This window comes from Pempheris klunzingeri, chromosome 18 (genome assembly GCF_042242105.1).
Source record: "Pempheris klunzingeri isolate RE-2024b chromosome 18, fPemKlu1.hap1, whole genome shotgun sequence".
Classification (NCBI taxonomy): Eukaryota; Metazoa; Chordata; class Actinopteri; order Acropomatiformes; family Pempheridae; genus Pempheris; species Pempheris klunzingeri.
This window is the reverse complement of record NC_092029.1, coordinates 8,086,187-8,107,090: the sequence shown is the minus strand read 5'-3', so window position 1 is coordinate 8,107,090 and position 20,904 is coordinate 8,086,187. Positions and strand designations below refer to the sequence as shown.

The following is a 20,904-nucleotide window of genomic DNA, read 5'->3' as shown; positions in this document are numbered from 1 at the left end:
AAATAATGAAAAAAATCACAAATATGCAGTTTGTGTTAAAATATAGTATATTTTGGCTAATTGAATCTTAATCTTACTAGTTTCTTCAGTATTATTATCAGCTGATAAAAAAGTAATACATTTTTGTGTTTCATGGGGTGGAAGAGGCAGACAGTCGTTTCTTTTTTCATTTAACAGAAAAAGTTAGGGAACCACTGATTTACAGTAACAATGACAGTAACATTTGACCATTGTCAACTATCAATAAATAAGTGTTTCATTCTATATATATATAAAAAAAAAAGTTATAATATTTGTAAAGTGTCAAATTGAGCACCATAGTGTCCTCGTAGTGTCCTAGCAAGGATACAAAAAACAGACCTGGAGTAAAAATGTCACCACGCTCCAACAGGAATGGAAGTCGAGGCTGTTTTATCGCCCATTTCCTCTCAGCGCTGGATATAAATTTCACCAAGCTTGACAAAAGCTGTGAGAGATGGCATAGCTAACACTGTCCAGATATAAAATAGGAATGTCACTTCCATGTCTAAACACAGGAGAGAGAGTAGAGCTGGAAGGAGAAACTTAAACAAACATTAGTCAAACCCGCTCAGGTTCCCCCGCTGTAGAGCCTGAGCGGCTAGTGAAACAGCTGCAGCAAAAGATCTTCCGTATCGGGGGAAAACATCCAAGGATTTCAGAATTCAAATGAGCATCTATTTCACATATACTTATAATACACAGTATTGGCCTTTATCAGTCTAGCTTTGGCTTCTTGTTGCCTGCTGAGTGGTGAGGTAGAGAAATGACTGGACGGCAGATCTGCTGTCAGCTGACTTATGGTCGAGATTTCATGTGGATGGCGCCTGCATCTGGAGTTTTGCTTGCCTATATGCACAGGAATCTGCCCTGAGCCTGCTAATGCACTGTTAGTGTGTGTGTGGAGGAGCATCTGAATCTGCGTGCTTTTTGATATGTGGTCAAACAGTTAATGCATGAGTACTGTGTGTGTGAAAAAGAATGTCCAGGGGGTTATGCTTCTCCGTAGGCTGAGGCCTTGTCTTTTAACAGATCCAGACACAAGTGACAGCTCCAGCTCCCTGTACAGAGAGACAGAGAGAGAGAAAGAGAGATGGGGAAAGGGAGGCTGAAATCTTTGTCCTCCTCGCGCTTTTCCATATATAGTCTTTGCTTGTAGCCCCTCTCAAATATACAATACATGACATATATAGTATCAGCCCGCTAAAGTACAATAACACCTATGAGAGTGTACCTTCTGGGGGCTGGGTCATTGGAGGCTTCAGGCAGTACATGTGGTATCCTCTGTCGCAGTCATCACAGAACAGCAGCTGGTCCTACATTCACAGCACACAATCAACATATAATATCAATATCTGTAAAATATGTGCAAATTATCAAAAATAAAAAATGAATCCTGCCTAGAAAAGGATAGACATGCTGACGTGAGTAACAAACACTGCTATAAATGTGGCCCACATTATGTTGAAAGCATGTCAGCAGCATTTATTTGCTATAAAAGAGGTCTGGCAAGCTTTCAAAACATCATGGGGCAGCTTCAAAAATGTTAAAGCCATCCAGAAGAAATAGGTTTATATAAAGTATGTAAGTAGCATGCAAACTTATATCATCAAACTTTTTTGCAATGTTTGCACATCGTTATTACTTTGAAAGTGAAGTCATTTTTATGAAGTGTTTATATCATTATTATTATTATTACTTATATTAGCACTGTTCTGCTTTATCAAAATAAACTTAAACTAAAGTATAATATCTGCTTGGCAAATATAGTAAGCTAAATTGATTTGGAGTGAAATCACAGTCATGAGCTCTAATTAATAGACCAAGTTATTGAATAAAGATAGGAAATAAACTCGATAGATTCAATGTAATGTATTGCCTATGACAGGCAATGAGTGCTCCCTGAGGAAAGATCATGACATTAAAAGGAAAATAAGTCACATTCAGTCCATTTCAAAGCAAATTCAAAGGGAAATCTTGTAATAACATTCAACCAGTGACATTTTTTACAGCCACAGAGGATCATAAAAGACCCCCCCCCCCTCCAGTATACGTACATCGTTCTCTGAGGTGCCGCAGAGGCTGCAAGATTTGCATTCTATGCACTGCCACTGGTACGTCCTCACGGCCTGCATCATGTTGTCAGTGAACTGCAGACATGTGGGGTGACCTGCAGAGGGAGAGGGTGAGGAGGGAACGGAGGGGTGACACAGTGGATTGACAGAAAAGTTTACAAAGCAAAGTCCTAAGTGTTTTCCTATGTAACATTTTAGAAACATGTGGCCGAAGCTCTGAATTGGACCTGACAGCAGACGCAGACAAAGACTGACACGCATCTAAACAAATTTACATAATCCAGGAAAAGCTGATTTGCATTATCTGCAGCTGCATCTGAGGCTTCAGGCTTCGACGCGGCCTACATGCATTTTCTATATATAGTGAAAAATGAATAACAACTCTAACAATTTTCACTTATTTTGTAATTCTATTTACTAATTCTAAATCATTTCTTAATGCTGTAGATTAAATAAGGGTCATCTGATATAAAAATGATTGTAATATTTTTTAAGATGGTGGTGTGATTAATTAAAAGTTTTTCCCTGGTTAAAATACATAATACATCCGTTTAGAAAACGCATGTCTCCTTTAAAAATAAGATTGCTTTGTCTTCATAAGAGCCAGCAGTAAGTGGTGACCTTGTCTGTGATTCAGACAGCTGTAATTACACCTCATGGTGTTGACAGACTGAAAATGTAGCATCAAGAGCAATCTAGCCACAAGACAAATGATTATATGTCTGGAAAATAAAACACAAGCAGTGATGTGTGTACAGGAAAATACAGCCAAGCAGAATGTGTTTATCTTCCCATAAATTTACAGCTGCGACAACACAAAAAACATATGATATCTGGTGTATGTAAAACCCATTTTCTGCCTTACATTTTACGGCTACTGCCAGTGTAGTGTACTTCCCACAGCTTAACAGTGCTGTCAGCATCTCATGCACACAGTTATCTGCATCACCCTGGTATCAATGGGGTATCAATGAGCCATGAATGAGCCATTATCAAGGATGAAGTGATTTAAATCTGAACAGGGGAAGCAGCCAGAAACACTGAAAACATTCCCTGACAGCCTGTGGTGGGTGAAGAAAGACAAAATGTGACTTGAGTAAAATTTCAAGCAGAGATGTTCGAGCTTCCAAAATTAAACTGAGGGCTTCCAGTGAGTTTAAAAGTCAGCTTAAATGGATAGCGCTTAGCAGCAGGCAGGAAAAAAGAGCATTTCTACTCAGCGTCTACCAACAAAAGAAAGGATCTAATCCTTAAAGACAGAGAGGAGCAATGGAGTGTCGATTGGCTCTTACCTCTCAGCTACCTGTCCTCTTTAGCCAATGGAGTGACTCAAGAGTCCACGTTCATCCCTCCCCCTGCCATATTAGTGGCCACTCTCGTCCAACGTGTCTGCTATTAACCTTTTCAGTCCAGAATTTACTAGGATGTAGCCGTGAAGTTTAGTCTATGATCTTGATTATCTCACGCAAACAAAGTCGAGTGTGAGACGATTTTTGTTTGTTTATGAAAAATGGAAAATGCCGTGTTAAACAGTAAAATCCACATACGTACGGTGAAAAAATGCCATTGTATCCGTCAGAGACAAAATTTTCATTGTATTAAATTTCCAAGAGATTGAGATATTTTTGGTACGAGTGTCTTCAAGGTGAGCCACTTCATTCCACTTTGTGCCTTCAGTCTTTCAGTCTTCCCTCAATGAAAATATTTAATCAGGAAATTATTTTTAGTGCCACGAGGTCCAACTAGTCAAGAAGTCCCATTATCAGCTGTCAGCCACAGCATCATCATCATCATCGTCTGTAAACAAAATATCTTCCAGCTCAGCGTCTTCAAAGCCATGAAACGTGGAGGCCTCGCTGTCTGACGTGCTGCCGAACAATTCTTCTAGAGCACTCAGCTTCCTCCCATCCTTCTTCACTCCTCCTCTTCCAGCTACCATGAAAACATCAGTGTCAGAGCAACACAGACAGGCCACACACTCTCGTAGCAACAAACTCTACCGTAGCAAGACAACACCTCACTCGCTGAAATGAAAACTCAGCTCTCTTTTTTTTTTTTTTTTTTTGCATAAGACGGTTGAGCTGATTTTTGCCCGTGAACAAAAATGCAGCCGAATGTGCCAGAAGGTAATGCATGAAAACTGAGCAACAGAGGAGTGAATGCATGTCGTCTAAAGGCAGAGGTCCTTACTGATGGACGAGGCTGACATGGAGAAGCATGCAGGATGGAAGCAAGCAGCTGCGCCTACAGGTCAGTATTAGTTTTAGAAGGGAGACTGCAAAGATTTCCTGCAGTTGGATCTCATTTCTCATGGTTTACGAGGCTCATTGACAACCCATTGAAGAGACACTGTAGCAACATGAAGGCTCAAATCACTGAACGCCATGATCAGTATAATCAGATTTACATCAACAGGTAAAGACACAGCTTGGTTTGAACAAAAATGACTTGGAGTAACTATGAACTTTGTATTTTCTGGATTTTTTACCAACTAAAATAAACTGTGTGAACATTACTGTACACTTTATAATAAGAGCAAAGTTTATTGACGTGGCTTCCAAACTATATTACCCCAAAAATATGTGAGTACTATATCTAAATGGCCATTAAGGAAGCACCATTTTAGTTCATGAAACAAAAATAAACACTGCAAGGAAGCGAGGAATCAACATGAACAAGATTGTGGATAAAAAGGAAGTGAAGGGAAACAAAAATGAGATGTGTAGTAGAAAAAAAGGGTGAAACTAGCAAACAACTAATTTAAATATGCTTTAAATATGCTTATTTGTTTTACTGCTGAGACTTAAATGAGAGGATCGACACGACTCTCCTTTCTGTAGAAGACGCTGCTGTACAGCCAGCTATCTTAGCTTAGCTTAAAGTGTGGAAACAGGATGACACAGCTAGCCTAACAAAGCCTAACAAAATAAGCCTACAGCACCCTGAAGCTCGCCAATTAACATGTTATATCTTGTTTGTTTCATCTGTACAAAACCCTCACAGCAACAGCAAAAATCCAGGAGGTCACTGCATCTGGCCAAGACATAATCCAGTACATGACCTGCTGTTCAACAAGGGTTTCTGAACAAACAAGACACATTATTCTGTGAGTTGTATAAGTGTAGTTAGGTGGATTTTATTATCTTTGAATGAGCCAGGCTAACTGTCTGCTGGCTCTAACTTCATATTTAACGTACAGACATGAAAGGGGTATCGATCTTCTCATCTCACTCTCAGCAGGAAAGCGCGTTTCCCAAAATGTCAAACTATTGCCCTGGATAAGAGTGGGATTCTTGAGTCATATGACTTTCTTCAAAATCCACTAATATCACTGGCAGGGAATTAAAGCCCTTACTGAAGCGTCAATGGAAACCCGTCATGTTGTGGAGATTGGGGACTCACCGGAGCGTCCACAGTCAGAGCAGGACACCAGCTCCTCGGCCTGGCCTGTCTTCCGGTTGGAGTCCTGATCTCCCAGGCAGAAATCACAGTAGTCGTTGGGGATGATGGAGCCATCTGGGGCCTTCTGAGCTGCAAAAATAAAGAGAAGAATACATGAGCTGCCATTAACTTTCCCACAGCTTGAAGCCATCTGGGTTATCGTCAACTGTGATTTGGAAAATGTTATGTGCAGTGCATTTCTGTCAGGAAAACCCTCTGTAGTTCTATGTAATCAAATGCCAACCAGCATCTTACGTTTGTGGTTGTCCGAGCTACGTGGAGGGGACGGGCTCATCTCTGGTTCCTTCTCCTCCTCACCCTCCTCCTCTGCCAGGTGAGTGTGGGTGTAGTGGTAGCTCAGGCCAGGACGGTTCTTGTAGCGCTTTCCACAGACTATAGACAAACGTCACAGGCCCATTAGAAACATGGAAAAGCTTGTGAGAAGAACAGTCTGAGTCTGCTCAAAATCAACTGTCGCCGCTGCCTAAAGTGAAATATAACAGATTTTGTGGAAGGCAACAATTTGTAGGGACTTCAAGTCGCTGTCAGGGTTCGTGTTCTTATATCTTATATACTGCAGAAAACTGACTGTTCTAAAACACCTCAGGCTGCCATGCGCACAAATCAGTTCACGAAAAAACAGTGTTAAGTTTTTCTTCTTCACCTATGGACAAGGGTATAAAATAAGACGAGATTAGCATAATACAAAATGTCCACACCACTGTCATGTCTTTGCTACTGTACTGCCAGCTAGCTTAGCTTAGCTTTAAGACCTGAAACAGGATGAAACAACTAGCGCAAAAAGGCACAAAATCGGAAAACTTTTTGACCTTTAAGACCTTAGCACCAGACACAAGTAATTATAGGATGTGACCATTAATTTACATGTTGTTGAGAAGATGTATTATCGCTACTGAGACAGTGAGAAAGAGGCTCTATCTGCTACATACTTTAATACCAAAAATGTGAAATAATTGTTATATAATTAGAATATAGCTAAATTAAGGCAAAACAACAGGCAGGCAGCTAAAGGAAAATCATGCATTTAATTGACATGAGAATCCAAAGACTTGTTGATTGAGTGTTTCACAAGGAAGTGTAGTGAGTAAATATGGGGACAGGACACAAGAGGTGTATCAAAGGTAAAGCATCTGCCTACAAACATGCATCCCTCAGTGTGACATTAGTGTGCTGCTTAAGCATCATTTGGTGCATGTTGCCGTGAGCGAGCATTAAGGCATAAAGCGTAGTGTTAGCGTCATGCAATGCTTGCGCTGAATTCAGGAACGGGCGCCTGCACTAGCATAAAGCATTTAAAGCATTAGACGTCTCCAAGGGATTAACATTCAGTCAGCCATTGCCACACCAGATGCCCATGAGCAAAAAAAAAAAGCCAATCATTAAGACAATTCATGGAGCCTGGAAAGACAAGATGGCGACAGGTTCAGATACCTTCTTCAGCCTTTTTTGAGTTATGCTTTTGTTTGTATCTATCTGGAACAGAGAAGACACAAAAGCAAATAATAAAGGAAAGACAGAACAAGGCACAAAATGAGGATGAGATTCATTTGTTTGAGCGTGACTGTCTCTATCCACATCCCCATGGCAATTCATTCCTGGGGGATTCTGCCCAAGTAGGCAAGTGGCATGCTAGTCAGGTCTGGATTAACAGCAAACTCTTTTTTCATGCTGCAGAGGACTGCTCTTAAGACAGAAGGAGAGGGGGATTTCTTTGCAAGAGAAGATGACTTGTCTGCTGGGTTTTTTTTTGTAATCTCAGGATTTGAAGCGGGCATGTAGGGAAAGGTTTTCTGACAACACATCATAAGGGAGTTAAGTTAAAAGACAAGTCTTTTTAATAATCAGATCTGGGGAGAGGACAGCTTCTCCACGTCCTGGAGCTTCAGGAAACACTGTGACTCTGACTTTAGGTAAACTAACATGTAAATGAAAAATTATAACACCAATCCATCACACAATGACGCGTATGTCCAAAGAATAAAGCTTTCTTTTCCCTTACTGTCACAGACGTAAGGTTTGTCCTGGTCGTCCATGTTAACGGGTTCTGTCCTTCTGCGACTCGATCCTCTGTTCTGAGGGGAAACACCACACGCGTTTGATGCTTAAACCTCCAATGTATTAAAGTTTCAACACAAATTCAGGATATATGAGGTTTAATTCCAAACAGCATACTGTTCTTTTAATATTTCATAAATGAATATATTTCAAAACCAATGTTTATTGTAATAATTTCCTGTAAGGCCATAAGATGTGGCTTAAGTTCAATACTTCCGTACACATTGTGTCTCTTTCTGTGACACTCACTTTGCCTCTGTTTCTGTTCTTTCTCTTTGGAGTATCCAGTTCAAAGTCTTCATCATCATGGAAACCATCCCCATTTTCCTCTGCCTCCAGAACTCTCTACAGAGCACAGACACATACAAGCAGACAGACAGACAGAGAGACAGAGAGACAGAGAGAGAGAGAGAGAGAGGGAGGAAGGGGGAGCGATGAGGGTGAAGAGAAAAACAAGAAAGTACGGGTTAATATTTTGGCAACTTAACACTTCCCAGTTGCCAGCTCCCATTTAAAGCCTAACTGTTTTATGTGTTTGTGATGCCAAACTCTGTTTGTATCTACCAAAACAGAACAGAGATGCCTTAATAATGTATGATATGAGGCACACATGACATGAGGCACACAAAGTAAAATACCTGTATTTCCAGCAACGTCTCCTCTTCCTTACAAATGCTGTTTTTTTTCTCCAGCAGGTTGTCCCCCCTCAGGAGGGCCTCCAGAGCTGTGGCCTCCCCTGGAGGACCCTCACGCCTGGGGGCCAACTCTGCTTCTGAGGAGGTGGTGGCAGAAGAGAATAAGAGTAAGGAAAGTGCATTTGAGATGGCAGGCGTGTGTGTGTGTGTGCGCGTGTGTGTGTTTATGTGTGTGCTCACTGACCACTTTTGTCTAAAAAGATTGCTGACCATATTAAAAACAAAAGTTGAATTAGTTTCCCCTACTAGCTATCTACAGGCCTCTTTAGTAACCAACTTGGTGCCACATAACATGGTCAGAATTCTCAAAATTATCCTATTTAGAAAGCACTTTCCAAAAGCTCAGTTATGGGCGACCAGCATGCCAGTTTAGTGCAGACGGAAGACCAAAGCAGAGAAAATGCATCAGTATCAATGTGGCCACTGTGTGAGTGTTCCCTCCTTATAGGACGTAAAGGGAGTTTTTGTAAAAGTGGGCTGGCAAGCTGCTAGATTTGACATTATAAAAAACTAAGGTGAACCAGGTGGACAGTAAGAGGGAAGGTAATAATAGACCAAAGAAGAAAAAACACTGCTCATAGCCCTACATTACATCTCCAGCATCTCACTCTGTCTTTATTGTGTCTACTCCACCTTTCTTCCTCTCAATCTTTTAATTTCCGTGGAGAAGAACTTGCTGCAGCTTTGACTCCAATACCAGGATGAAAACTGAATGAAAGTAGGGATGTGGTAAGAAAAGCGGGGAGTGAGCAGGGCTACTGGGGCTGTAAGATGTTCTTATTGAATACAGAGCTGCTGTACCCCTGTGTCCCCTCTTTTCCCTCCTCCGCCTCCTCCTCCTCATCTCATTTCTTTGTGTCTATTTGTGTAGGTTGACTTTGAGCTGCCACTGACGAGACATTTCCTCCCTCCCCATTTGTACCTCACCCAGTCCCAACCGACCCACTAAATATGCCTCCTTCTTCTCCTCTTTTCTCCGCTGACACCCACCCTCTTTTCTACACTAAATCCCTCCTTCAGTCGCTTTCGTCTCCCCCATTTTCTTTGCCCTTACGCATCCTCTTTCCCCTTTATAACCTCCTCACCTCTCCCTTGACTCTGCAGAGGGAGGGGAGTGCTACTCGGCCAGTGACAGCAGTTATATGTTGTCCTCTGGAGGAGCTTTCCGGTGTTTAAAAAATTAACCCAGATGAGGTCATAGTGATGTTATCTGGGTTATCTGGGTTTGGGCTGGAGGGTTTTTAACAGAAAGCCTGTGTTTCACACTGTGAGCATTTAGGAGACAAAGGGGTCTGAAAGATGCTATTGAGCTGCATTATGGGAAACGTAGGATCTAACTAAGTTGTACATGACAAAAAATGAAGTGAACTGCATGCTAAATTATTTTTGTACATCTTAAAATGAATGTTATGTATCGCAAAAATATCTAAGCTTTCTTGGATTTGCTTGAGTTTTTTTTTCGAACTTTTTTTTTTTTACTGATGGAAGCAAAATGGCTGCTGAGACACAGCCACTGAGATCTTGAGCTGTGACGTGAAAAAGGGAAAGAATCCACAAAACAAGGGACTCATTTCTGGTTTTAAGCTAATCCAAAGTAATCTTGTGACAGAGCCTCTGTGTATCCTCACACACACTGACAAATCTCTCTGCTCAGGAAGCATTAAATAAACATAAAGAAAGCATTTCCAAAAGCCTGAAAGGGGAGAACTCACATTCTTCTGTCGTGTTATGATAGATATCTGGCCAAACAGCAGAATCGGATCACTCAAAAACAAAACTGGAACGTTCTACTCTTTCGCCTTCCGCTGCAAGGGCTTTCCTGCTCCTGCTGACCACTGTATGTAGCTAGTTTTCTGTCCCTTTATGTGCTTTGGTTGGTTGCTGCTCTGGGGAGTTACTTCTCTTTTTTCCTGAAATGTCCTCAGCTTAATACTGAATCGTTGTTGGTTGTAAGCTCTGGAGTATTATATTGCGTCTGGAAGACAGCGAGGGGGAAACAATAGTGTGGCAAAGCCGAAACAAAGACCTGCCTTTATTTCTCCCCCTTATCAGGTTCCTGGGGCATTCCTTTGCTGAAATCCCCTATAACACACACATATGCATGCATGGATGCACACACACACACACACTTCCACCTCATAAGACTCACTTACATTCTAATGCCTCATGGACAAATGATTATAGAGGCCCAGTTAGGGTGCTTCTGTGCTGCAACAGAGAGCGAGAGTCATGTGTGGGGGTGTTTGTGCACTTATGTGTGTGTGTATATGTGTGTGTGTGTGTGTGTGTGTGTGTGTGTGTGTGTGTGTACTGAGAACAGTGAGAGGAGGCATTGATTCGGGGAAGAGAATGAACCTGGAGACCTGGCGAGAGAGACAGGCTAACCAGAGCCAGATGGTCAGATAGCGAACATTAACGCTTCTGAGCATGCCTAAAGCTCTGTGCAGCTCTGTGAGAGCACAGAGGCCACAAACACAATGTATATGAGCATTTAGGTGACGGCGGTGTGGGCACAAAAATGAGTGGATGCACCGGTTCAAATGGTTTAATGTCTATAACTGTGGGTCAATATACTGCTGCAGGGATGTCATTCACTGTGTCACCATCCATGTCAATGAGCTGCATGGCAGTGGGTGTATGAGTGCGTGTGTGTGTGTGTGTGTGTGCATGCTGTTTGTCTTACCTAGTCGCAGCTCACACAGCCGAAGCTGGGGATCCAGGGGTGGGTGGAGTCGCCTCTTCTTTCTCCAGCAACGAGCAGGGTAGGTATACATCTGTCCTGCCTCTTGGCCTGGACACACACACACACACACACACACACACACACACACACACACGCACACGCACACACGCACACACGCATACACATTCATACATGTAGACGTACACACACACAGAGACACAAGCACACAGGAAGAATTTTAACAACCATTGGCAAGCTTACCATTTTAACAAAACTTGAATTGAGACCCCTGCACACACCCACACACACAGAAATACACACAGTGGACTGGTCTTGTTTTCCTGACACGTAATATGTCTCCATTTCAGTGCTCAGGCTCAGTGCTAATGGTCCACACTTTCAGAAAAACCCTGTTCTTACGGTCAGATTCCACAGAATATCACGCAAAACCAGACATTTTGGGTACTTGATCAGAAAAAATTAGACTTAATGTTGAGGATGACTCAATTCAGTTTTTATCCAATGAACATTTTAAAGAATTTTGCTTTGTCACTATTTCAGCAGAGCAGACTTGAATGTTTGGTCTCTGTCTCTGCCCTTGTGTCTAATCATATTCTGCCATTAGCTTGGGAGAAAACCGAGATGGAGGAAAAGAAGCTTTTTTTGTCAGCATGAACCAAGAAAAAAAATCAAGCAATGGTGGGGGGGAGGGATAAACCCAGAATAAATGCATATAATGTGAGTAAGGTCGGCCACAAAGTATAGGGTGTGGCCTGAAGGGCTTTGCATACAAGATGGAGAACCGGCTATTTGTGTCCAGCTCTCAGTAAAGAGCAGATTGTTCCCTTTGGCTGTACAGGCGACCCAGATGTGCAGAACGCATACTGACTGTTCGTCTCAGGATAAATCAGCAAGTGGTAACTCATAAAATATACAAAAGAGGCGATGGCTTGCTTTTTATTGAGGGAAGAGATCTATGAATTCATCCTTTCTCCCCATCCATATTTATGCATTTCTGCTTATGTGCTTTCCTGCTGAGAGTTAGATGAGGAGATTGATACCACTCTCTTATGTGTTCAATATGAGGCAGCTGGTTAGCTTAGCTTAACGTGAGGATGGAAAGCAGTGAGAAAGAGTCAGCCTGGCTCTGTCCAAGGGAAACAAAATCTGCACCTATAAAGCACGTTAATTAACATGTTAGATTTCATAGTGTCTACTTTGGTTGCCCGGCAATCACAGTGTCTAAGACTCCAGGAAATAACTAGAAACAGTCTGGAACATATCCGTAAAACTACAACTTGACGTCTTAACAACACGGTTCGGTTTTTGAATGGATTAAACAAAAAGATTTTTCCTCCTTGGACAGAGCCAGGCTGGCTGATTCCCCCTGTTTTCAGTCTTTATGATAATCTAAGCTAACCAGCTGCTGTCTGTAGATATATATTTAGCATACAGACAGAATAGTGGTAGCTATCTTCTCATCTAAATGTAGGCGAGGAAATGAATGAGTAGGTTGCCAATAATGTCAAACTATTCTAAATCAAAGTAGGAATTGTAACTTAGAATATGGGCTGAGCATGGACATGTTCATTGGATCAGATGACGTTTCCCACCTGGCTGCCGGTGGCGCTTCTCCATCCAGATGTAGCAGTTGTTCTGTGCCACACCAGTTTGCGAGTCCAGGAAAGGCATGCGCACGCTGCGTTCGGCACAGAGGCGGGCATTGTAGCTGCGACAGTGTTCGATAGCCTCCCTGTAGAACTGGTCACCGAGCCTGAACACAGACAGTCACAGATTGATGCGTTTAAAGTCAGATAGACAGACAAGAAGATAGAGCACCAGAGGTCACTTGTGATTTAATGTATGTAATGCATCAGGCTCATTATCATTTACTTCAACAACAACTGCTCCATTCATGCAACATCTGAAGCAGATTGAAAAAATATTTCTTTGTGGAGCTCAAGTTACCCACAAGTAACATAATAGTCTTCTTTTTGTGATTGATCCAAGCCATTTGCAGCATGCTGCTTCGATTTCTGCTTTCAGTGCGCTGAGTCATTCCTATCAGCTAAATGCTAACATTTTTTGGTGGTTAATAGCATTACCATGTGCTGAGCGGCTGGTAATTTGGTACGGTCTGCAAATCAAGTATGAGCGGGCCTGTTCAGTCCTGGTTAACTTCAGCTGAATATAACAAACCCAGACTTCTCTCTGTTTCGACTCAGTTTGTTGTGTCAAGTCTGGATCTCCTACATACATACATGTAGACCTAGAGGCTGGGCCGAAGAAGGCACACACATACAGGAAATGATGATGAACCATTAGCAGAGAAGAAATGTTTCATCCTGTCACATTAATAGGTGAGATAGAGTGTAAATCGAAGTTAACACAACAGATGGGTTACACACAAGCACACAATCAACTGACACCAAGGTATAAATTAGGACGTGAGCCATCAATAACCTCGACAGTCCCCTTCAAGAAGGAGGATTTCTGCAGCTAAGATCATGAGAGGCAGACAGGAAACAAGATTAAGTAATTGAAAAAATGTAAAATAAAATTGAGCAAGTTATTCTTTAGTTAATCACACAGCGGAAATCCAGAGAGGAGGATGGAAGAAACATAAGAAACATCAGATGGGGTCTCATCCTTCTCCATTGGCTTTACTGTTTAGTTACTTTTATTAAATGACATAGGCATAAAGTAGAATTTGCTGTTAGTATCTCCTATGTATGATTTCCAGACATTGTCTTCATTTAAAGCAACATAATCAGAGACAGGGGGATTGAAAAAGAAAGAATGCCACTAGGATCGCTTGCTCTCTGTGGTTTTCTCAAAGCAGCAGGACTCGTCCTGTCTCTCTGACTGGCCGAGCAGAGATGGGCGCTCTCTGGATTCTCTACACAGATATGTAAAGAATGCCAAGCTGGACAAAGACCAGCACTCTGGTCACACTGAATCTCACAAAGATGTGCAGTGTTTGGAGGTGGAGGGAGCGGAGGGTGGATGGAGGAGGAAGAGGATGGGGGGGAAGGGCGGCAGGTTGGAGTGAGTAGCAACGGGGAGTGAACCAGGTATTGCATTTATAGATGAAGGAGAAAGTGGGGAAACTTGAGAGGAGACAGATATGAAGAGGGTGGCTGACTTGTGATTGAAAAATTAGTATAAAAAGGGAAAATGGGATTATTGGACATGTGCAGTCCAGATGACAGTTCCCATCACACAGCTGTCTCACAGTATCTTCTTTACACTTTTAAGATGTGCATTAACACTCAACTTTGGCTACTGCCACATCTGGATAAAGATCAGAGATGAATAAGAGAGCCAGGCTAGCTGCTTCCCCTTGCTTACAGTCTTCATGCTCAGCTCAGCTCCAGCTTCTATTTGCTGTACAGACACTGCATGACAAAGGTATCTGTCTTCTCATCGAGCAGGCAAGAAAAGTGAATAAGCGTATTTCTAAAAATGTCAAACTACTGCTTGAAGGTATAGATATCTCTCATTCATTTTTGAGAGGGTTAGCAGAGAAATTTCCGCTAGTATTAGATATATCTATTTACATAACCTATCACAGTGGTGAGGAGGTGGGTGAAACAGCAAACAAGCAAAAAAGTAAAACCTCTGTAGTGCCACAGCGTACAGGATGTACAGTATACAGCACATGTGGTGGCTGCTGGCGGAGGTTGTAGTCAGGAGACCTACAGAGATGAGGAATGCAGCTGGTGTTGTTGGTGATTCGTGTTTTTTTACAGTATGACAAGCCAGCAGTGATCCAGTCAAATCCAAACCTTCAGAAGAGACTTCCTGTCACATAACTCACATTCCCAGAAGTAATATGTTGTCTGTGCTTTCACTATTTGTAGCCTGAACTGAAGTGTGTGTGTGTGTGGACCTACAGGCATTTCTCCTCATCTGTCCTCTCCACTTTTCTTCCCTCTCCTCCCCCCACGTGCCATCCCACATTGTCTGTATGTTTCTGTCCCATTTCCAACAACAAAGTGTCTGCATAACGTCCCCGGGCGGCTTCATAAACTCTTACATAAGCAACTGTGCCTGCTGTGCATTTGTTTGAGAGCTGTGTTCGTGCGTTTGGTTAAGTGAGGGTAAAGAGTGTGTGTATGTGCATCTGTATACCCGCAAGACCATCTGTCCATGGGTTGCGTGTCCTGAGACATCCTCCCCCTCCTCCTGAACCCGATTCAACCATCAGAGATTGTACTGTGCTCTTGTTTGTACCCATTAGTCCACTGTATGGCTGATCCTGGTGATGGTGCTTATGTAAGTTGAGTTTTGCATGAAGGAGAACACATTCCTCTTGGTCAACAGCTTCCTGGATACTGATGGAATCTGCAGTTGCTGTGTGTGTGTGTGTGTGTGTGTGTGTGTGTGTGTGCGTGTGCATGCGTACCACTGTGATTGTCTCAATTGCTCCCATACCAACACAGAGGAGCTTTGTGCGTGTGACGGTCAGTCTTACCACCGCCAAGTACAGACGCGAAGATGTGCAGAACAGCTCTTAATAAATGTTTACAGGTCGATGTTTCCAGCTCACGGAAACAGAACTTATAAATATTCAAACTTACATTTAGCCGAGAGGAAGAAGAAGCTCTTAAAATCTGCCTTTCTGTTTGGACGTCTGCTGTCAGTACTCTCCATCAATCTTACTCTTACCTGCCACGTATTTCTGTCAGTTACGCACCGCTCACAGCACCGTCTCTTCCTCCTCGCTAAATAGAATAATTAATCACTGTAAAAATAAATCACTGTCACACTTCTCTCCACATCCGTGTTCATTTCTCTGCGCTCTCATCTGCAAAGTTTCCTTTCTGTTTGAACAAATTCCTAAAAGTCACACATCCAAGCTTCCTATGATGTAGTGCTTCAAATAGAGCTGAAACTATAAGTAGATTTGTCAACTGACATAAAGATAAATCAATCAATAATCAATTCAGCTTTTCAGTGATTTTTGAGCAAAAAAAAGCCAAACATTCACTGGTTCCAGCTTCGCAACTGTGAGGATTTGAAACCTCCCCCTATACATGATGGTAAACAAAATATTTTTGGGTTCTTAGACTGCTGATCAGATTGATCTAAAAAAGTCACCCTGAGCTCAGAGAAATTATTATGGACATTTTGTCTTGTCCTCCTCACCTCAGTTGACCATAATCACACACACCAGTTGAGTGAACTCACGGCTGAAGTTATAGCATCCATGAAACCACCACAGACAGACAGACAGACAGAGATGACAGACAGTTCAGGTGTTCATCTCAGGTTAAAACAGACCACTCTAAATGTTAGTGCATTAGATACAGTTCAGTTAAACTATTAGACTGCTATTCTTTTATGTCTTTTGATTACTTACTTTTCACACTCTGGTTTTAGATGAATAGAATATAATTCAGAAACGGATCAAAGTGCAAGATGTGGTTGAAAGCTCTGGAAAAAGCTAGTAAGTAGTGTTTGAGTTAGGATTTTTGTCCTGAGATAACTCATTAATTTATGGTAATATTGCAGTAGCAGTTCTTAGAGTCATACTAGTAATAGTGAAGTGTTTAGAAGTAACTACACCATCACTCATGTGAAACAGTATTAAATGTAGTTTTTGCACTGTATACTCTGTTAGTAAAATAGTAAGTCACATTTACTGTATTGTACAAAATGTACTGTGCCTGTGACATACTTTACAGTACATTCTGAAAAATAGAAAACTGAACAGTCCCACTGAAGAGCCGACCATTTTGACAGATTTTACCGGCAAAGCATTTCTGAGCATTTAGAACTGTTTAAATGTTGTTTGCATGACGTCATTCAGCACGCCGAGGTAATGGGAAGCAGTATAGGCAACTAACTCTTTCACAATATGAACCTCCTCAACAATCGAGACAGACACATCTTTCTTATGAAGATCGCGGATCTATCCACTAGATGACTAGAACATACGTAAAGCATCTCAAAGGACAACTACTTATGTCAGGGAATGATGGGGGTTTGCCACAAGTGAGGGGAGAGGAAGTCCACTTTTGGCAAGGAATAGGTAAGGGGCCCCAGAGGAAGTGCGGGGCAGGGCAGCAGCATGTGGACACTGATAGGAGTCTTTGTGGCACTTTGTAGGCCAAGCAGTGGGGTGAAGCAGAGAGGAGGGAGAAGAAGAGGAGGAGGAGGAGCCAAGGAGGGAGAATGGGAGGGAAGAAGAGGGGTCCGATATGTCCCGGGGCACACGTGTTCCCTTTCAAACCCTGTCACACTCATTTTCTCTCAACCACGCGGATGTGTGTACGCACGAGCGCCCTCACACACACACGCTTGTCCGTGCACAAACAGACACACAAAGGGAATGAAAGGGAAAGGTGCAGTTGGAGGGGGTTAGAGCGAGCGGCAAAGGAGGAAAGGGTGTTGCAAAGGGGAAACCCTGATTCAGATGCTGCTGCTGTTGTTGTTGTTGTGCTCCGGAGGGGGAGGTGAAGGAGTGGAAGCTGGAGACGTGGGCTGAACGATAACTCACTTCAACTCAGCATGGGTTCACTGGAGGAAACATGGGAAAATGTGACTGCAAAGGAAAGGATACTATTTTATATGTGAGGAATAACATAAACCACCTCTCATCCCTGCACCCTCCTCTTAGAAAACTCACACATACCCTAAAAACACGTAAGGAGAGACACATGTGCCAGTTCCATGTGCAGAACAGGAAAAAAAAAAAGAAAAAAAGGATTGATCACTGCATGGAGGTTTCTATAAAAAATGTTCCTAGCCATTTAATTCCCCATGCCTGGAAACCATTCCCGGACATTCCCGTTCCCCGGGCTTGGATAGACAAAGGCCAGAGTTCGCCCCTGTGCTTAGGGTGTAGTATAAATGTATGCAGTAAATGCAGCCAGACAGACATACCCCCCCCCACCCACCCAACCTCCATCACTCACTCACGCTACCTCTCACGCAAATTGGGGGAAGGGCAGGCAGCTATACAACCGCCCACGCATTCAACAAACACACACAATAAAAACACAAGCCCACTTACAGACATTGAACCCCCGCCACACACACATCACCATCTCCTTTACATTTCCCCCAATCTCTCCGATCCTTATGCAAACACAGCCAAACCACTTTCCACCTGAGCTCTTTTGTTCATTATTAATCCAAACCTAATGATAAGAAAGAAGTAAAATGACACCCAATATGCACATGAACACAAGTCTGCATATGATTTACATCGCTGATTTGAATACGTCTCTTGTCAGCTCTTCATTAAGTCCCATCTCACACAGTCTCCCAGGTTTCGGTCACAAAGAAGTCTTTGTAAAAATGAGAGTTTAAATAAATCAAGTAAATATGCAGGGCTAAACATGACTGAATGAGTCTAGAGAGCCAGACAAATTTACTGCTGGCTGCTGACGGTTGTAATTCATCTTTCAGGGCTAGAGTACAGCGGCCAAGATTATTACCACGTCCCTATTGAGTGCATATGATTTACCAGCCACATCCTGAGGAGAGATGACAAGCTGGCCCTATTGTTTCAAACAGACAGTGGACTCAAACTAGAGTACACCAGCAACAGTATATCCCCTTTAGTAATAACTCATACGTTGCTTAATATTAGCTCTTTCGGCCCTACACAATCATTTCACATACATTTTAAATAGTTTCCTCTTGTTTTACGGTATGAACTTATGTCTGTTTGGAGTCCTACTTCCAAACTACACATACACTCATTGTTTTCCCTTTTTGCAGATATTGGATGGGGTGGGGGCGGGGGTGAGAGGGTTTGTCTGAGAAAGTGTGCTGCATACGAAGGGCAGATGGGGTCCACCCCCCCCCCTTCCATCTCTCCATCTACCCCAGCATCAGTCTGTCTGTCTGTCTTGACATGTATCTCTCCCTCTTTCAACAGACGGGCCCAGGAGAGTACTGGGACGCTCCTAATCTGCTGCTCTGCATGCACAACTGCAGACACACACACACACACGCACACACACAAAACAAAACACACAGATACCTACAGCCTAATCTGTTTTAGTGGAATACAGCAGCTTAAAGCCTTGTTTGTGCAGTGCTGGGTGTACAGTAAGATATTTTGGTTGTAAACAAAGAGCTCCACAAAACAAGAGCATCATGTATTTTCTCTAGAAAAACACATTGCTCTCTTCATTTCCTCTGAATATTTAGCCGTATAAATATATGTATATATTCAGATGTATACTGCTGATGACCGACTGGTTTGACTGTTGAAAAAATGTCTTTACTCACCAGAATGTTCACAAGAGGACACATTATTGCACAATTTCTGTCACTGAAAGCAAATAGACGGCTTGTGCTTATCCACACCATCATATCAAACTTTGTACTGTTTCTTTTATTCCTGTCAAAACAAGCTTTGTTTAAAACATTAATATGGCCTCTTGCACAACAGATTTTGTGTGAACTGTGTGACTCTCCGCACATTCCTCACGAGCAGTGGTAAACATCTGCTGTCAGCCAGCAGAAAGACAGACATGCATTCAGTAATATACAGTGAGCTGAAAGTTATGGGTGCACTTCTTGCAGCGCAGACATAAGGGGGAGTCTGTCTAAATGGTTATAAGGAACAAACCTAGGCTCATTCTACTGACGTTGTGCCATTAATATTCTATCTATCTATCTATCTATCTATCTATCTATCTATCTATCTATGTATGCATGTGCCTGTGATTTCACATGTTCATAATTGGCCAGTTATGCATATTTTCTCATACATAATATATTTATAGCTCTACAAATCAGAAACTGCTCACTCGCCAATAACCATGATCAGACACAGGCACAGATCAGTGCCCAGTTTTAAAATCTGGCTTGGGGGAAACTGAACGGCCCCCCAAATGTGTATTAGATTATAGGTTTCCCCTAAATGCATGAAATGGGGTTAATACTGTGCGATAACAGATATTAATCTCTCATGCATTGTGTACATGCATTTGTCAGACGCAGCAAGAACACAGGCGGCGCAGCGGGACAGAGCCGCCGTCTAAATGTGCGCTTTGTGACATAAATTGCATGAAATTATCTATGCAAATTCTCCCGTCAGGCACTGACAAAGAGCAGTGCATGCAAACTTCTGTCAACCGTGTTTATGAAGCAGAATGTGGACAATGGAAACTTTCTGTCTAAGTGAAACCAAGTGAATACGGACAATAACGCGCGGCTTGGGGATGCTTTCTCTGCAGATTGTGCATGGGTGCACGCTTTTATGTGAGTGTTACACAACACAGCGACTGGGCAACGGTACCTGCAGATAACACACACACTCACACACACACTCACACATACACACACCGACAATGTCCCAGTACATGGCATTGGAGTTCATTTTGTGATTCTAGCTTAGACGCGCCTTAAACCCTACATACAGATTGTGCGGAGTGACTACATGCAATAAAAATGTGCAATCATTTCAGTAAAAAAAAAATTTATGTACTTACGATTTTAGAGGATTATGAATGACAGTCGCCATTTTCCTGCTGGACTGTAACGTAATATTCCAAATCTCAGTGTAGTTTGGGACCCTTATGAAAAAAAATAAAAACACACACACACACAACAGCCAATGCGGTCCTGGGCGCTGGGCTCCCCACCAATACAACACCGGCATCAAGACATTAGGCGTGGCCTCAGGAATCTGTCAACATCAATGCCCCTGTCCTTAGAGTATACTGATTCTATGAAATTAATGTAATTTCAAAGAAAATCAAACCATCACATTAAATATGAACGCTGCTGGTGGTTTTAAGGGCTTTAATGGCTGTTTGGACAATAATCCACAAGCTTGTAATAAAACCATGTATTGTCATTTCATGAGAATTCATAGGACGTAAAATTAAATGAGAGGATTACATTACATATTCTGTTAGTAAATTTGAAAACCTATACCACTTAGATG

The 20,904-nt window shown here is 42.3% G+C and overlaps 1 protein-coding gene across 1 annotated transcript; it reads right to left on the bottom strand.

Annotated features, from left to right (window-relative positions):
- Positions 1-1,011: 1,011 nt before the first annotated feature.
- dpf3 (double PHD fingers 3) lies at positions 1,012-20,478 on the bottom strand. Its single transcript, XM_070849409.1, has 12 exons — positions 20,447-20,478; positions 12,602-12,762; positions 10,989-11,096; positions 8,249-8,382; positions 7,860-7,955; positions 7,555-7,627; positions 6,987-7,028; positions 5,790-5,927; positions 5,496-5,624; positions 2,076-2,188; positions 1,253-1,334; positions 1,012-1,079 (listed from the first exon to the last, which is right to left on the bottom strand). The coding sequence occupies exons 1-12, from the start codon at positions 20,476-20,478 to the stop codon at positions 1,012-1,014; spliced, it is 1,176 nt and encodes a 391-aa protein (XP_070705510.1).
- Between the last annotated feature and the right edge of the window lie 426 nt (positions 20,479-20,904).